The sequence below is a fragment of the Dama dama genome, chromosome 33, assembly GCF_033118175.1.
Source record: "Dama dama isolate Ldn47 chromosome 33, ASM3311817v1, whole genome shotgun sequence".
Lineage (NCBI taxonomy): Eukaryota > Metazoa > Chordata > Mammalia > Artiodactyla > Cervidae > Dama > Dama dama.
The window spans coordinates 28717793-28734996 of NC_083713.1; the positions used below are offsets into that span (position 1 = coordinate 28717793).

Genomic DNA, 17204 nt, shown 5'->3' on the forward strand with positions numbered 1-17204 from the left:
ATATATTTGGATTTTTTTGTTTACAGATTTTAGATTTGAAGCATTTCAGCTTGAGAAGAGCCTGTAAACATCCTCCAAGTTCAACATGTTGAGGTCCACATCTCCCTGACCGCCTACTCATACTCAGCTTAGGTTTAAAAAGAAGATACCATTAAAGAGAAGAACCAGCCTAGGGTAAGGAAGGCACTTTCCAGGGGTCCATTCTAACTTTGAGAAAGTGATCAAGCCTTTTCCTTCGCTTCTACACAATGACCCTTTTAGGAACGTCCTATCTAAACAGGATCTTCTAAATGTCTCTTATACTCCATGGTCCTGTCATGCCCTCTGATCTGCTTCCCTTTCTCCCACTTCGAGATCTCCATGCTACAGACGCAAGGGGACAGCTACAGCCCCGAACCCAGCTTCCAGCTCCTAGCGCTCAGGACGGGCGGGCCTGCAATTCACAAGCCTGAATCATGACTCATGAAGGGAGTACTTTCTCCTTAGAAAACTCAGCAACCTTCTACTCCAAACCCAGACTCAGTATAAAATCTGTCACCACAATGACTTTCTTGGCAGTTGTCTGTGGTACTATGGAGAGAGGACATGAACTTCATCAAGGATCAAACAGAGGAGAATAAAGACTTTGAGACAAAATGAAGTCTCTGTCAAATATAAGAACATTAACAAGGAATAAAAACAGCTAAATGCTTATAGGTCCTTAGCTCAATAAATAAAGAGCTGTGTTTATAAATTTAGGTAATAGTTTTTTTTAACGCTTTTTACTAATTAAAGTTTATCCAACTGGGGATTAACTCAAACCATAATGCTCTACCATATTTTACAATTTTTCTCTCAATTGTGATGGAAATACTTTTCCATCACAATTGGAAGTAACATGATGTTCACAAATCTACAGTAAACAGCAGTCATATACTGCAAAAATAAAACATGATTTCAATCTATAAATAGAACTCTAAATTTAACTCACTCACCTGTAAAATTTAGACCAAGGAATATAAATGTCTATTAAAAAGACAATAGGTTTTAAATAACTAGAGTTTAGAATCCTGTCAAGTCCTACATAACAGAGAACAAAATAAAATAATAGGCATAAATACATCAAGAAAAGGACGAAAGACACATGACACAAAATGAGTTTCCATGCTAGAGATGGACACAGATATATCAATGACATGTGGCAACCACAAGCAAAGAGACATACAGAATATAAGAATAAAACTTGCAAAAGCAGAAATAAGAGAAATAAGCTTTCATGGTACCTTACATAGAGTTTTAGGAAATTGCTACTGAATGCTTTTCAAATTAAGACACGTTTTCCCAACTGTAAGCATAAATGAGGATTTACCTTTGATACTTGCCTTGTGAATTGGCTGAAATTAAGCTGAAGGCCAGATGTTTTTCACCCGTGTTTCAGATTATGCTAACACGAAATCATTAGAAAGCAACCATGCAACTGAACGGTTTAACCTTTTTTAACTTTGTATTAAAAAATTTTAATACACTTATTTTTTAACCTTGTATTAAAAAATCAGGTGACATCTAGATATAGCCTTAGACCTCAGAAAACTTTAGTATATTTTTGATGTTATGGTTTTGGCAAATAATGAAAAAAATAGTTTTGCTATAAAACAAACTTTCATGTTACAGTGGGCAGACCAAAGTTTCATCATGCTAAAACAACTTTTTGAGAACTGAAACCCTGCAGATTTTTCATATAGAGACATCCCTCGGCACACAATATTTTGATTTTATGATGATGTGAAAGTGATACACATTCAGCAGATACCAAACTTCAGATTTTGATCTTTTCCTGAACTAGTGATATGCTGTAGGATATTCCTGTTGACGCTGGGCCGGGCAGTGAACCACAGTTACCAGAGAGCCACACAGTCACCAGAGTAAACAAACAAAACACAATCATCCTGTACCTATACAACCATTCTGCTGTCCAGTACAGGACTGAATAAACTGCATGAGACAACCAACATCTTATTATAAAACAGCCTTTGTGCTAGATGATTTTGCCCAGTTGTAAGTACTCTGAGCATGTTTAAGGTAGGCTAGGCTAAGTTAGTTTAGGTGTATTAAACGCAATTTCAATTTATGATATTTTCAACTCATGATGAGTTTATAGGGAGGTAACCTCATTGTAACTCAAGGAAGATCTGTATCCAACTAGGAATTTGATTTATTTCCCCTGAATTGAATTTTGGTATTTGGTAGACAATCAAAATATATTAGTTAATATAGTTTATTATTGTGTTGTGCAGAAACAACTGCAGTTCACATGCATGGGTTGAATTATGAATTAAGTGTCAAATACCCTGTTGGGGATTATGCTTCAGCATAATTACTAAAGACATGGAAGGAGAAGTATATAAAGTCTAGAAAGGGAAGTCATCAAAATGTCAGCATGAAAATGAATACTATATCAATCATAACGTGTAAATCTTCAATTGATAAAAAAATTGTTAACAGTGAAACTGTGAAACTATCTTTTAAAAGTTTAAGATTGTCCATAACTGTTTAATTACCTCTTTGCTGAACAATATCACTTATTCATTATTGAAAGGACCATTATAGAAGTTATTTTATAACATAAATTAATTTGAACACTGCAGATTCTTTAAAAATAATCGAGGCACAATTAACACAAGGATCTTTATGCAAAAATGTGCTGAGTCTGAACACCAGAGAAAAATTTACTGTTTACACATATATTGAATGCCACATGAATCAGGTTACCATTATAGTAGCCCAATAATGAAACCTGTCATTTTGGTGTATTAATCTATGTTTCATTACCAACATTCGCCTTTCTATCTAGCTATTTTCCTTATCTGTTCCTAGTTTATTAAACTATTTTGGCACATGTTTTCATTTCAAAGCTGCCCTTGGTCTCATACTCTTTTAAGTTCCCCTAATTTCATTACACGTTAGTATGACTTGCTTTGAGTGGCCCTCAGTTTGGTACATTAGCAAATCATAATTACATTTACCATAAAACAAAGCTTACGGTTTGAATCTGATTCCCCAATCGATGATTTTCTAGTGAGATAGTGTTAGTTTATGTAACTAGTCATTATTTAACGTGGTGAGGTAACACAAATAAAAGTAGTTAGCAATTTTTGAGCTCTGAACAACTTAGTAGGTGTTAATGTAGGCATAGCGACCGCTTCAGTGACATTCTGTGAAACTCTCACAGTAGACCCAAAACAAATGGGAAAGATGCTGCTTTAAACTGAATACCTATAAACTAGAAGTATTAGAATAGAAATAGATTGCAAATAGTGGTGAAAAACTGCCTTTTCTACAAATACTGTTTGACAGAGGTTTCTGCCAGAAGCAATTTCATCAATATTAATTTTTCAAATAGGTATATGTTATCAGATTGACTTAAAGGAAAATAAAGCAACATATACAACACAGTGAAAAGACTAATACAATGGTGAATAATGCAGTTGTATTTTCTTTAACATAATTTACTTTCATTACCAAAACTATTCCAAGTTAGTGGTCAGCTAAATGTAAATTTGCACAATTATTCCTCGAGAGAAGCAGAAAACTATAGAGTTGTGAACAAGTTCAGAAACATGTAACTCCAAATTACTTAAATTAGTGATAACTCAGTTTCTCCATGTTCTCACATTTTCGGTCAAATGGTTCATTTATCAACTGTGTTAAACTTAATCATATCACACTTATTTTAGAATTTTCTGAAAGATCTTTATATTATATATATAATACAAATGTCTTTATATTATATTTGCATGCTACTAAAACAGTTGCTTAAAAAATGTCTATTGCCACTTGAAGCCATCATTAACATAGTTTCTTCACTTGGTTTTTAAAACTCAGTTGAATTGGGTTCTGGGGTCCTTAAGTAAAGCCTTGAATCCAGTTGGTGGATTCAACTGGATTCAAACTTTCTTTTTGGATGATGGCTAAATTCTACATAAAAAGTAAATTTTAGTTTATATTAACAGTAATTTGCTTCTGAACTTTAAAATTTGAATTTCATTAAAATTTCTAAGTGTGCTTAATTTACATAATTTATGCATGTATTTCATGCATACGATGTATTTTAAAATAATTTTTGGAAGTTCTAAGTGGTTAATACCATAGTAGGTTGCAGTTCAATGAAACAAATAAAGCATGCAGCAGCAGTTCACATTTTAACATAATCTAATACATTTCTTTACTGTCCAATTTGTATTTCTGAGCATTTATTAGCTTATTTTCAGTATAAACATGAAATGCTTTCCTACACTTGAATAATGATATCACATTATTGTGACTTCCTGGTTTCTACTTGAATAATGGCATAGAACTTTTTTCTAAAGTAACTGAAACACAGATTTGCACTGACAGGAAGGAACAGTCTTTCAGTTGTACCAAGTTAGTCTAGAGCCTGTTCTTTTACCAAGCTTTTAAAATTTGCAGGTTCAATTAAGTAAAAGCATAAGAAAATGATCTGTCATCAGATGACTTCATTCTACTTTTAAAAATTATAAATATTGTATTTTTATATAAATTCCATATATTTTACCTTTCTCTTCACCATCACAAAGTTATAAGAAAACTGTCTTCAATACCTTATCTGTTTAGATACTAAATTTCATACATTTTACCTTTTTTTTCTTAATAACAAAGAAAGTTATAAGGAAACTTCATCTTCAACACTTCATCTGTTTGAATGCTAAACAATCATAGCTGTCAAGAAGCTAGTAGATTCACTACAGTACTGCCCATTGTATTTCTTTACCAAGGGCATTCTCTTTCACATAAGAGAATCATTTCAAGCCCAAAGGAAGCCCTTGGTGTTTCCGCTCTCTAACAAGGATTCCTCTTTTCCTACCATCTGCCAAAAATCCTTTTTGGCTCTGAAGTCAACCCCATGGTTCAGGTGTGAGTTTCTGTAATTCTTCCTAGAAACGATTCTCAGGCATCTTGCTGTAGATTAAGATCACACATTAGATGTATGTTAGTATCACTGTGCAGCATCTTCATTACTATCACTTGCAAACTGTCATAGCCTTCAGAATTTAGGCAACTCAAACTGCCCTTCCCAGGTAAAGAATTCCAATCTGTCATTAAATAATCCCCAAATCTCTAAGGAGAGTAACTGGTTCTAAGACCTATTCCCATAATAATTTTAGTAGTTATTACCTTGTCCCAAGTTACAAAGTAAAAATGCTATTTATTAGGAGTGTAAAAGTAATTTTCATCTCAATTATGTTGCTGGTTGAGTTTTACTTAATACATTAGGTCTCGGAGCATAACCCTCCTGCTTTTTAAGAACTTACCCCTAAGTTTGACTTCAAACAAAAGGCAAAGTAACACAGTGTGTTAACTGTGAAATCCTATCAAATTATATACACCTCTACTACCATAAAAAAAAAAAACAACTGTTTAGTTCCATGGAAATTTGGCATTAATAATGCCAGTCAATTTAACACTGACAAAATTGAGAATAATTTCTCTTCTTTGCTAGTTCTAAGTCAGAAGATTGAGGTTTCAGTTTCAGGTTAAAGACTCGTATTTGAGAAAACAGGAGCCAGCTGAATTGAAAAAAACACTTGTAAACCTCACATTTAAAATTGCACATTTTAGAGACAGGTGAAAAACCTAGAGATGAGTATTCCTGGCTCCTCCCTGAGAAAAATCTTAGTCTACTGCAGTGATTGAAAAAATAAAGTCCCAAGATACCAAAGGGAGCTAAACTTCCAGGCCTAGGGAGAAATCCCAAAGTGGCTATTGTGAAACAATACTGGTACGATTTCCACAGCAAAAGGATTAAGAAGAGAACAAGCAAGACAAGGTTGTGTATCGTGACCGGGCTGAAATACAGGAGAGGCGCTTCTTTCCGGAGCAAAGACCCACCTGAAAAAGGGCAGCCAGTTACTCTGTAACTGTCCAGAATCTCATCCTGAACAGATCCTTGAGTTACTAGCACCTCTGCCGACCGCAGCATGGCCGGCTGCCAGGAGGAAGCCCAGCTTACCTGTGAACTCTGAGAGTACCAACAACCGAAAAGACACAGGCAATTCACCAGATAAAAAGATCGCGTACTGTACGTCCAGCAGGTATCAACTTTTAAAAGAAGCCCGACAGTCTCCGGTCAAGTCCTAAGGCCGCGCGAGAAACTCAAGGTGTGATGGGAAAATCTCACCCTAACCTCTTAACCACAAAACTGACCCTGCTCTCCTACTTTTCGTATCTTTGCGCCCAACTTACGTGCCCAGAACCTTCCAAACCAAAGAAGCCTCGGACATAGGCAGCCCACAAGAGCCTTCAAATTCCTGGCGAAACCTGACCGCTTTGTAAAGCCTCCCGGAAGAAGAAAAGATCAAGTGAGACAGGCTCAGCGGGGTCTTGCCGAGGTGACCCCGGAGTTAACGTATTTATTTTCACGCTGCAACTGCTGATTGCTTTACAGAGACAATTCATGCTGTAGCTCTGCATGGAGCTGAGGACAAAAGTAACATTTTAATTAATGTTATTATAATTATTAAGAAAGCTATTAAATAACCTGTACAGAGCCCGGCCCAGTCCTAAGCAAAAAACTCGAGCACTATTTCAAATCTCTCAAGGTCCTTCCGTTTTGATTTCAGTAGCGTCTGCTATTCACAAAGGTCAGCCCAGGGTGGGTCCCCCTAAATGCAGGTCTCCCAGATTGGGGGGAAATGGTTCAGAGCCTCTTTTTCCTGGCGCCGAACTCTCACCTCTACCACCCCTGCTCCTCCCGGATGCAGGGTCCCGTCCGCAGGCCGGCCAGGGAGCTGGAGGCCTGGCGTCGCTCTGGGAGGCGGGCGAGCAGGAAGGGGCAAGTGCCTCTGTTGGGTCTCCCCTTGGCCGGCTGCCCACAGCCCCCCCCCCCCCCACCCCCGAACCTCCCCGAAGAGGTGCTGGGTAGGGAACCCGAGGCGGGAGAGGTGGCCCCCAGGTGGGCTTACAGGTCCCGCGGGTCCTCCCGCTTTACTCCAGCCTCAGCAACTTTGAGCTTCTTATTCTGGTGCGTCTTGACGTGCTTGGCGAGGTGGTCGCTGCGCATGAAGCGCTTGCCGCACTCGGGGCAGGCGAAGCGCTTCTCGCCCGTGTGAGTCCGCAGGTGACGCTGCAGCTCGTCCGAGCGCGTGAAGCTCTTGCCGCAGAAGAGCCAGTTGCACACGAAGGGCCGCTCGCCCGTGTGCCAGCGCAGGTGCGCCTTCAGGTGCGACGTCTTGCCGTACACCTTGCCGCAGCCCGGCACGTGGCACACATGCTGCTTCTTCTTGCCCGGCTCTGCCTCCGGGGCGCCGCCCGCCGCTTGGCAGTTGGGGCAGCGGCAGCGGCGGCACCTCCTGGCCGTGGCCGCCAGGGGGGCCTTGGTTTGCAGCAGCGCAGCGATTTGGCTCTGGTACTGCGCGAAGTCCGACGGGCCCAACACCAGGCCCCGCTGCAGCGCGGCGGCGGCGGCTGCAGCGGCGGCCGCCGAAGCGGGGAAGCGCGGCGCGTGGGGGCCCCCGGCGCAGGGGCCAGAGAGGCTGCCCCCTGGAACCCCCGAGGTTCCCGGACCGCTGCCGGCCTGCGGGATACTCCACCACGGGAGGTCGTCGGGGGCCGAGTTGGGGGACAGCTGGCGGCACGTGGGCGGCGGTGGCGGCGGCGGCGGGGGCAGCAAGTTGGAGTAGCCGGGGGGCAGCGCGGCCTGGGCCGCGTAGGGCACGTAGGCGGGCGCGCAGCTGGCGGGCAGCGCCGCCATGCTCGAGGGCAGCATCTTGACCGGCGAGAACTCGTAGGGGTACGAGGGGTCGGCAGGGGGTGTAAGCGGCAGCTCGTGCGCCGCCCCGAAGGACGGCTGCAGGTGCGTTTTCTGTGGTGTCAGCCCCAGGCTGGGGTGCGGGGGCGGCAGCGCGCCGGGCGAGTGCGCCGGCATGTCAGCGGTCCACGGGTGAAAGAGCCGGGAGGGCGAGCCCAGCGCGGGGTCGTAGGACACCTGCAGGAAATCCGGGGGCGCCGTGGCGCCCGGCTGGCCGATACGGCTACAGGTGGCGGCTAGCAGCGCCAGGGGCGAATGCTTGCCCAGGTCCGGGGAGGCGCTGGGGGTGCGGTCCTGCATAGGCGGCGGCAGGGGAGGGCGGAGAAGAGACAAAAGGTTAAGCGCTCCAAGCGCGGTCTCCGGGTCGGCCCGCCTCCCGCACGCCGGCTGTAACACCGCCGCCCCTCCCCTGTCCCGGCTGTCCCTCCCCTGGCCGCCGCACCCTGCGCACGCACCCACCAGTTAGGGGAAACTTTTGTGCCCTGGCTACCTGGACGCAGAAAGCGCGAGCGCTTCCTGTTAAACTACTTGGTGCGGAGAGTCGCTATCCAGTCTCAGAGGAAGCAGGCAAAGTAGGAGGGGAGAGAGATCCGACGGGCCACTCCCGACTGCGCGGTCAGAAAGGGTCTGGAAACACCCACAGCCCGGCTGCTCATCTGCCTTCCCTCCCATCTTTTAAGCTCTCATTTCCACTCTACTCTCGCGCTCCTCCTCCGCCCGCCCCAGGAGGGCCCAGCGCGTTGAGCTGGGGCCGGTTCTCAGCGAGAGGCGCACCTCCGAACAACCCGCGCATACGCGCGTCCCTCCCCCCAGAGGCCACACTCTTGACGCCAAGGTTGGGTGTGAAGTTGGTTATGGGCACCCCCAGGTCTCACTTCATTGGCACCCACCTAGCGGATTCTCTTTGAAATTCAGGGGGCACAGTACCAGGAAAGACCCAGACACGACCCTTCCCACCTTTCCCTCGCCCGCCTCCAAGCCCAGCCCTGACCTGGAGGAAGGCTTGCAGAGAGTCGTTCCGGAGGACGGCCACGGCGGCCATGGCTACGGCTTGCGGGCCGCTGGCTGCGGAGCAGGGCGCTGCTGAGGCATGGAGACCCGAGGGCGAGGACGAAGGGCCGCCTAGCGTCCCTTCCCGGCGCCCGCCCTGCGCGCTGGGGCCCTCCCTGCCCGCGCCCCTCGCCGAACCCCGCTCGGTCGCCCCGCGCGCGGTCTGAGCGCTTCAGGATCACCTCCAAGAATTTGATAAGGACTTTGCTGGGCCGCCAGCCAGTCAGAGGGAAGATTTATGGCTTTGAAGTTTGCCGCTACCCAATCATCAAAGAATAGCGGCTCTTTCAGAAGCGAAAGCAAATCCTTTGAATCCACAAAGCTCCTATGGTGTGTTTGTTGGTCTGGATAAAAGAACTGATTATTAGGGGGGATGGGAAGGGAGGAGATAAAGGCGGGACAATTAATGAAGTAATCACTATGTGGGAAATGTATATACACAAATAATTGGATTTTCCTGATCAAAGGGGGCCTTGCCGCCTGGAGACCCGCGCTTGGGTTGCTTGAGACACTCGATCCCCCTCTTCCCCCTACTCCCTTGCAATTAAAGATTTGCACCGAGGCAGCGCCCAAAGTGACAAAGTGTCTTTGTTATCTCCAGAGAAATCTGCCTTCGGCTTCCAGGCACCGGACTTGGAGACGAAGATGAGGGTAATTCTCTTCTCCCAACGTACTTACACACCCCACAGCCGGACAGCAAACGCAGAGGCCCGAGCACATCCTCACTCCGAGCACACCTTGGACCCGAGGGAGTTCCCGGGGCTGGGCACGGGAAGCCCGGCGCCCCGCCGCCGCGTGCTCCCGCCTCCATCTCCAACCCGGCGGCAGCCGAGAGGCCGGCAGCTCTGTGACCCTGGGCGGGGCCGGGCGGCCGCCCAGGGCGCGGGATAGTAGCGCACACGCTCCAGTGCCTCCCGCCTCTCGCGACGTTCCTCCTGGCGATCTGGAAGTTCTCGGGCCACAACTTTTGCAAATAGTGAGCCTGGGAAAAACCCTGGCCGTGATTACTGCCAAAGCTAAGCTTGGCAGGACACCCAGGGCAACCCGAGGGAAAAATATTTGCTATCTCGCTTTTCTCTCTCTGGGCAGGGCCCTGACCTCTATGAGGCCCTACTGAAATCCCCAGAGATACTAGAAATCCCCACCGCCGCGCTAAGGCCCGCCAGGCGAGTGCGCCCTCTTGCAAGCTGCACACACCTGGAGGAAGGCTGTAGACGCTGTCGTTGAGCAAACCAGAGATTGTACGAGGGTAGCTCTCTAAGTGGAAAGAAAAGTCCATAAAAGCTGTTGTTCCTGTCACCTTTGTAAAGAAAAAGTTCTTCAGTCTCGGGACATGCTTCCTTGGGGTCAGGAAAACTCTCCCCACAGCGTATTCTCCCTCAAACCCTCGCTGCCAGCCACTGCCCGGCCGAGGAGGGACAGCTGACCATCTGCCTGCCTCCGGCCCAGGGCGCGTCCTGCGGGGGCCGTGCGGACACCCAGATCTCCTCACCCGGTAGGGGAGGCGGGGCTCCGCGGTGCCCTCGCCGCGTTGGAGGGCATTAGGGCCCGGGAATAGCCGCTGAGGCCTCCCGCCGGCGGCCTCGGTCGGTGTGACCGCTCAGCAGAGTGGGCCTCCTGGGCTGGGCCTACTCCGCTCCGCGTGCAGCCTCCGGGTACACCGTCTCCTCTCTGCGAGGCCGCGGACCGTGCAGGGATCCTCTGAACCATCTTGCACCCAGCCTTCCTGGGTACGGTTCTCCCAGTACCGCAGGAGACTTACATGAGAAGTCGGATCAGGTGGTCCAACTTGCCGGGCGGCGCCAGCGGTTAGCCCAACACCAACTTCTGGTTCGGAGTCTGGGCTGTGTATTGGTGCCCTCTGCACTCGTATTGTTTGCTGTGTGTTTAGTCGCTCACTTGTGTCTGACTCTTTGCGACCCCCAGGGACTGTAGCCCACCAGGCTCCTGTGTCCATGGGGATTCTCCAGGGAAGAATACTGGAGTGGGTTGCCGTGCCCTCCTCCAGGGGATCCTCCCAACCCTGAGAGCAAACCCAGGTCTTCCACACTGCAGGCGGAGCCACCAGGGGAAGCCCAACACCAGGGCATCCTCCATGCCCAAAGCCAGCAAATAGAAACATCTTGCTGAAGAGGAGTGGGCCGAATGCAGCCCAAATATTATGTTCGAGCAATTCGCAAGTCCTGTCCTTGCATGCCCCTCTTCTTTCCAACAGGGTGCCACCCAAGATCGGTGACTGCACACTCGGCTGACACAGTCTGACTGCTGAAGAGGTGGTCCCAGTGCCCTGGGGGCCAGGAAAGGGAGGGGACTTGGTGTTTTGCTTCGGAGGCCGGGCAGACCTACATCTCTCCACACGAGACCAGAAATCAATTACCTGCGAAACCTGGGACAGGAAGGGGCCCTTTCCCGCAAGCATGTCAGAGGCCAGGGAGTCCTAGGGTGCACTCATGCAGGCACCTGTCCGCACCGTGAAAGCGGACCTGGTCCCTTAACGAGCTTCCTTTTGGGCTCCTGTAAGCTCTTCGACCTCCACTATCGATGCTTGGACAGAGTGCCGCCTGGGCTGGGACAAGCAAGCTAGAGGCATTCTTAATTTGCAGAATCTGATCTCTATTTAAACAAAAAGGCTAGAAAACCCAATTCACATCTCCATAGTTGTTACGGAAGAGAACCTTTTCTCCAAGATGCCCCATTAGCCAATGGCCAACAGGGAGAGAGTACTGACCATCACTGGCCAGCAGGGAGAGAGTACTGACTTGGTGTTAATAGCTCCAACTCTGAAACTCTGAAGGCAGATTTCTAGATGCCACTTTTCAGTTGGTGACATTGGCCAGCAAGTTACTCAACTGCCTTGTGCCTCAGTTTCCCAGTTTGTAAAATGGGGGTTATAGCACTGCTTACCATGTAGTGTCTTCATAGGCTTAAAAGAGGTGAATATATTCAAAGTCTTTAGGATAGTGTGGGCCTACACAGTAGGCCCTCCTGTGACTGAAGTCCTGGTTCTGGGCCTCCCCTCCATTTGTGAAAACCCTCGGGGGATTCCAGCCCTCCCAGGCGCAAGCTGAAGTTTGGAGAGATACTTTTAACAAAGTGCTGTTTATCCGTTCTCCCTTTGCACTCGGGGCTCCTGAAAAACTTATTCTTAATGAAGTAATGTTCGGTGCGTCCATTAAAAATGCAATGCCGGGAGATCAAAGTACAATATTTATTTTAGAAATTTGTTGCAATCACCAAGAGATACAGGTATCAAGGCCAAATGTCAGTTCCGTTACACAAAGCCCCGCGCCCGGGAAGAGCTTGTGGCTGCTCTGCCATAATGTAAAGAGACATCAAAGACCGAGCGCGCGGCAGAAGTGCGCAGCCGGGAGGAGGGAGGGAGCCCGGGAGGGCCGGGCGAGCCCCAGACGGCTCCGGGGCTGCGGGGGCGGGGGTCAGTTCAAAGGAGTATCCGCTGGGGCGTGAGTTCGCAGGAGGGAAGATTTAATGGGCTTTCCTTTGTTGGTGGGTGTGTTTGTGCTTGGAGGACCCAGGAACTCCTCCGTGGTCCTCCCGCCCGAGGGCGGGGGCGGGGGTGGGAAGCAGCGAATGGGGAGCAAACTTTAACCGCGGCGGGGGGCGGGGAGGTTGAATACTAGCCTCGGGGCGGCGGCTGGCGCTGCGGAGCGGCTCTTGCAGCAGCTCTCCAAGCAGCAGGGTTCCCGGGCAGCGAAGTTTGCCCGGCGGTTTCTTCGAGGGCGGGCGGCGAGCGCTGACTGGGTGCCACCTGTGAGGAGAGGCGGGTAGGTGAACCCGCAGAGGCATTCCTGCTATGGACGGACCTGCTGTGCGCGCTCCGCAATCTACTACAGAAAAACGTGTTTACTGAGAGTTCGGGGGTTGCAACTTCGTGATGGGCCTGGTACCTCTCTTCAGGCATTTTCTTTCAGCAAAGGGGGCCCATTCCCCTGGGATCAATCCAACAGGTCTCACATCTTCGGTTGACTTTAAAAAAAAAAAATCTATACATAATTTAGGTCATTTCATCAAATTCTTAATTCACTGGCTCTTTAGAGCAGGATGTTGTTTGACTGCCCAGTCTCGCCCCCACTCTGCGAAAGCCTTAACCTTGCAAGATTCCGCATTCACCTAGTTAATACAGTGCCAATTGTTGCTTTATTAAAGGTGCTGAGAGGGGAGAGGGCAGGATTTTCCTGGTGGTGGTAGAGCAGAGTCGCAGGAGGATGCCTGTGCGTTTTCTTCGGTCATCTACAACCAAGTATTCTTAGAGCAGTTACTCGGCAGCCTTTTGAAATCCTGCTACAGCAGAAAGCTGCAATTGTTGTTTTCAACTCTCAACAGAGAGGGGATCAAACTTTGCCCCTTCAATTTGAAAGATTTTTTTTTTGTTTGTTTGTTTTTTAATGGTTGGTGAGTGGCGGGGCGGGGTGGGGGGTGGGGTTCAATCTGACACACTTTAAGTTAACTTTGAGGATTTGGAGACCTTTTGCAGTTTAAACTGCAGACCAAATCACAGATGCCCTAATACTTGCGTCTGAAACAGGGCCTGGATCATTATTACAACCAAGATGATTCAGTGAGGAGGAATTACAATCCTAGGAATCTCTGGAAAACACAAGCTTAGTTTGAAAGTTTCTTGAACTGAAAACATTGAGTTAACTTTAAGCTTAAGTTTCAGTGGGCTTCCTGATAGCTCAATTGGTAAAGAATCCCCCTGCAATGCAGGAGACCCCTGTTTGATTCCTGGGTCGGGAAGATCCCCTGGAGAAGTGATGGGCTTACCCGCTCCAGTATTCTTGGGCTTCCGTTGTGGCTCAGCTGGTAAAGAATCTGCCTGCAATGTGGGAGACCTGGGTTCGATCCCTGGGTTGGGAAGATCCCCTGGAGAAGGGAAAGGCTACCCACTCCAGGAGCTAGTCCATGGGGTCACAAAGAGTCGGACAGGACCCAGTGATTTTCACTTTCAGCTTCAAATTTGGATCAGTATGTGATGGTTGGACAAGTGGAATTCTCAATCTAGGAGGGATAATTTATCTCATCCAGTTAGACTCCTCCGTTTGATGGCAGAAGGAAACAATAGTTGCACAAGGGTGTCATGCCTGTGCGGCACTGTGAACTTCAGCAGATGCTTACTGGCCTTGGGTGGTGGAGTGGAACTGTGTAACAGGGGCATCTGCATAGTGTTCGGTGCTACACAACACGTAAATGCCATAGGGACTCAAAGGAGAGCGCTGCTGAGGGCTGGAGTAGTTGAGGGAGGCTAATTTATTAGCGACCTGGGGTGTGAGGGAGACTCTAAGGCCCTATGGAATTTTAATTCACAGAAAGGAGAGGGTAAAGTACAGCAGTGAAACAGAACTCCCCTTCAGGGAGAAGCTGAATAACCATGAAAGATGAAATTCTGCACCTTAGATTTGCTAGTGTAAACACAGTGGAGCCAGGTTAGAGAATCAGGGAGAAGCATTTGGCCCAGATGCTATATGTAGTAGGACTTTAGTGTAGGCTTCTTAGCAGGTGAATTACATAAATTCAATTCATTTATTAAATTTCCTTCTTTAGGAGGGTTGGCTTGCTGAGCACTTAGAAGGGTAAATGCAGATGCAGTTATCTAAGTGTGAGATGGTAAAGGTGTAATCTGGGAACTAGTGTGGGTAGTGAAAGGGTGACAAACATTTTAAAAAGAGAAAAAGAGTAAAACTTGATTGACACGTTGGAATAAGAGATGAAACAAAGGGAAAAATAAAGATCCCTCTCTTGACAAATGGTGCTGGGAGAACTGGATATTCACATGTAAAAGAATGATGTTGGCCATTTTATTTACATCGCACATAAAAATTAACTCTAAATGGATCATAGATCTAAATACAAGAGTTAAACTATAAAAGTCATAGAAGAAAACATAGGATTAAGGCCTCATGACCTTGGGTTAGGCAATGCCTTCTTACATACACCAAAAGTATAAGTGGCAAAAGAAAAAATAGATTAATTGGACTTTGTAAAAATTTATAACTTTGTATCCTTTGCTTCAAAGGATATCATCAAAACAGTGAAAAAGCTCATAGGAGAAAATATTTACAGATGATGCAAATCTGATAAGAGACCTGTATTCATAATGTATAAAGAAATCTTGCAACTCAACAATAGAAAACTAACGCACTTTTTCAAAGGGCAAAGGATCTGAATAGACAGTTCTCCAAAGTAGATATGCAAAAGGAAAATAAGCACATGAAAAGATGCTCAATAGCATTAGCCATCACTGAAATACAAGTCATTATTTGGCTTTCACAATAGCCAAAAGGTAGAAACAGCTCAAATGCCTCTTAATTGATGAATGGATATACAAAATGTGTTACATTTATATGATGGAATATTATTCAGCTGTAGAGAGTCTGAAATGCTGACACCTGTTACAACATGAATGGACTTTGAAAAGATTATATTATGTGGAAGAAACCAGTCACAAAAGATCATTTATAGTATATTTCCATTTATAAGAAATGTCTAGAATAGACAAATCCAGAGACAGAAAGTAGATTAGTGGTTGCCAGGCTCTGTGGGGTCGGGGGTAGGGGGAGCAGAGAATGATTGTTTTTGGACTGCTTTTTTCTTTTGGTGGGGGTGAAATATTCTAAGATTGTGATGATGGTTGCACAACTCTGTGAATATACTGAAAACCACTTTAAATGGATGAATAGTATGATACATGGTTATATTTCAATAAAGCTGTTAAAAATTCAAAAGGAACCAAAAACAGTGTGTAAAGCAGTAAGAGTGGTTCAGTTGCTAATGAAATTGGGAGATTAAGGAAGAAAGAAAGACTGGAGTTACGTGGAAGTGCTGCATTCAGTTTGGGGCTGTTGAGTCTAAACTGTGAGCTGGATGTTCATGGGGGAAATGCTTGCAGAAAGCCAGAAGTGTGGGGAGTGGGCAGTGCAAGTGAGCAATAAAACTAGAGATAAGGCATTACAAACTTTTGAAAAGCAGTGATGGTGGAGTAGGTGAGCTCATTGAAGTGAGTGGAGAACCAGGTAGAGGAAAAACTACAGCAGAATTTGTGAGGAAACTCCAATTAGAAGATGAACAGAGGGAGAAGCACCATCAGAGCAGCCAACGGAATGAGAGTCAAGAAAGCCCAGAGAAAACAAAAAATGTAGAGGCAGGAGATGAGCAAGACCACTGGACATGACCAAAGGGGTAAAGAGCTAGAGGAAAGGGTAGTAAGAAAAAGAGTTCATCTGATTTGGGTGGAAACTTTGAGGATCCATCTTCAGAGCTGAGGTGGGGACAGGAAGAGGAATATGAGTCTAAGCAGTGGCTGGATAAGATAGCAGAGTCAAGGCAAAGCGCTGCATTTGTGTTTTAGGGTGTGGTTAAAAGGAAATGTTAGAAAGAGGGGGTGGTTGTAGGTGGAGAGCCTAGAGACTGGGGGCTTGCAGTAGAGATGTGAAGGCTTCCTTTAATGAGGAGCAGAGAGAGGTTAGCAAGTCTAACTGCAGGAAGGAACTTCTGCTGGGGGCCATGCCAAATGAAACTCAAGGGGGAAGCTCCTTATTTATTCATCTAAAAGCACAAAGTATGCAGCAACATGGATGGACATAGAGATTATCATACCAAGTGAAGGAAGCCAGACAGAGAAAGACAAATAATCATATAATGTTATGTATATGTGGAATCTAGAAAAATGATACAAATGAACTTATTTACAAAACAGAAACAGACTTACAGACATAGAAAACAAAGTTATCATTACCAAAGGGGAAAGAGGGGGAGGAATCAATTAGGAGTTTGGAATTAAAAGATACACATTTATATAAAATTAACAACAAGGACCTACTATATAGCATAAGGAACTATATTCATATCTTATACTAACCTATAATACAATAGAAAAGAATCTGAAAAAGAATAAATATGTATATATATGTATGTATAGTTATTACACATCTGAAACGAACACTTTGTGTAAATTAGTTTCACATGTGCTGTGCGGAGTCACTCAGTCATGTCCGACTCTTTGTAACCCCATACACTGCAGCCCACCAGGCTCCTCTGTCCATGGGGATTCTCCAGGCAAGAATACTGGAGTGGGTTGCCATACCTTTCTCCAGAGGATCTTCCAACCCAGAGATTGAACCCAGGTCTCCCAGATTCTTTATCGTCTGAGCCACCAGGGAAGCCCATGAATACTGGAGTGGGTAGCCTAGCCCTTCTCCAGGGGATCTTCCAAACCCAGTAATCAAACTGGGGTCTCCTGCATTGCAGGCGGATTCTTTACCAGCTGAGCTACCAGGGAAGCCCAAACCAACCATACTTCAATTTTTTTTTTTTTTTTAAGGTACGTGATAAAGCC

General features: G+C 46.3%; 1 protein-coding gene across 1 annotated transcript; it reads right to left on the reverse strand.

Moving 5' to 3' along the window:
* Nucleotides 1-6905: 6905 nt before the first annotated feature.
* SP5 (Sp5 transcription factor) lies at nucleotides 6906-8929 on the reverse strand. Its single transcript, XM_061135202.1, has 2 exons — nucleotides 8796-8929; nucleotides 6906-8098 (listed from the first exon to the last, which is right to left on the reverse strand). Exons 1-2 carry the CDS (start codon nucleotides 8844-8846, stop codon nucleotides 6956-6958), a joined length of 1194 nt encoding a protein of 397 aa, XP_060991185.1. The 5' UTR covers nucleotides 8847-8929; the 3' UTR covers nucleotides 6906-6955.
* Nucleotides 8930-17204: the final 8275 nt, after the last annotated feature.

Bases quoted from the DNA above. Each gene is read 5' to 3' on its own strand.
- SP5 (XM_061135202.1), bottom strand. From the start codon at position 8,846: ATGGCCGCCGTGGCCGTCCTCCGGAACGACTCTCTGCAAGCCTTCCTC. The intron at 8,099-8,795 runs GTCAGGGCTGGG...CCGCCTATGCAG, and splicing joins CTCTGCAAGCCTTCCTCCAG to GACCGCACCCCCAGCGCCTC.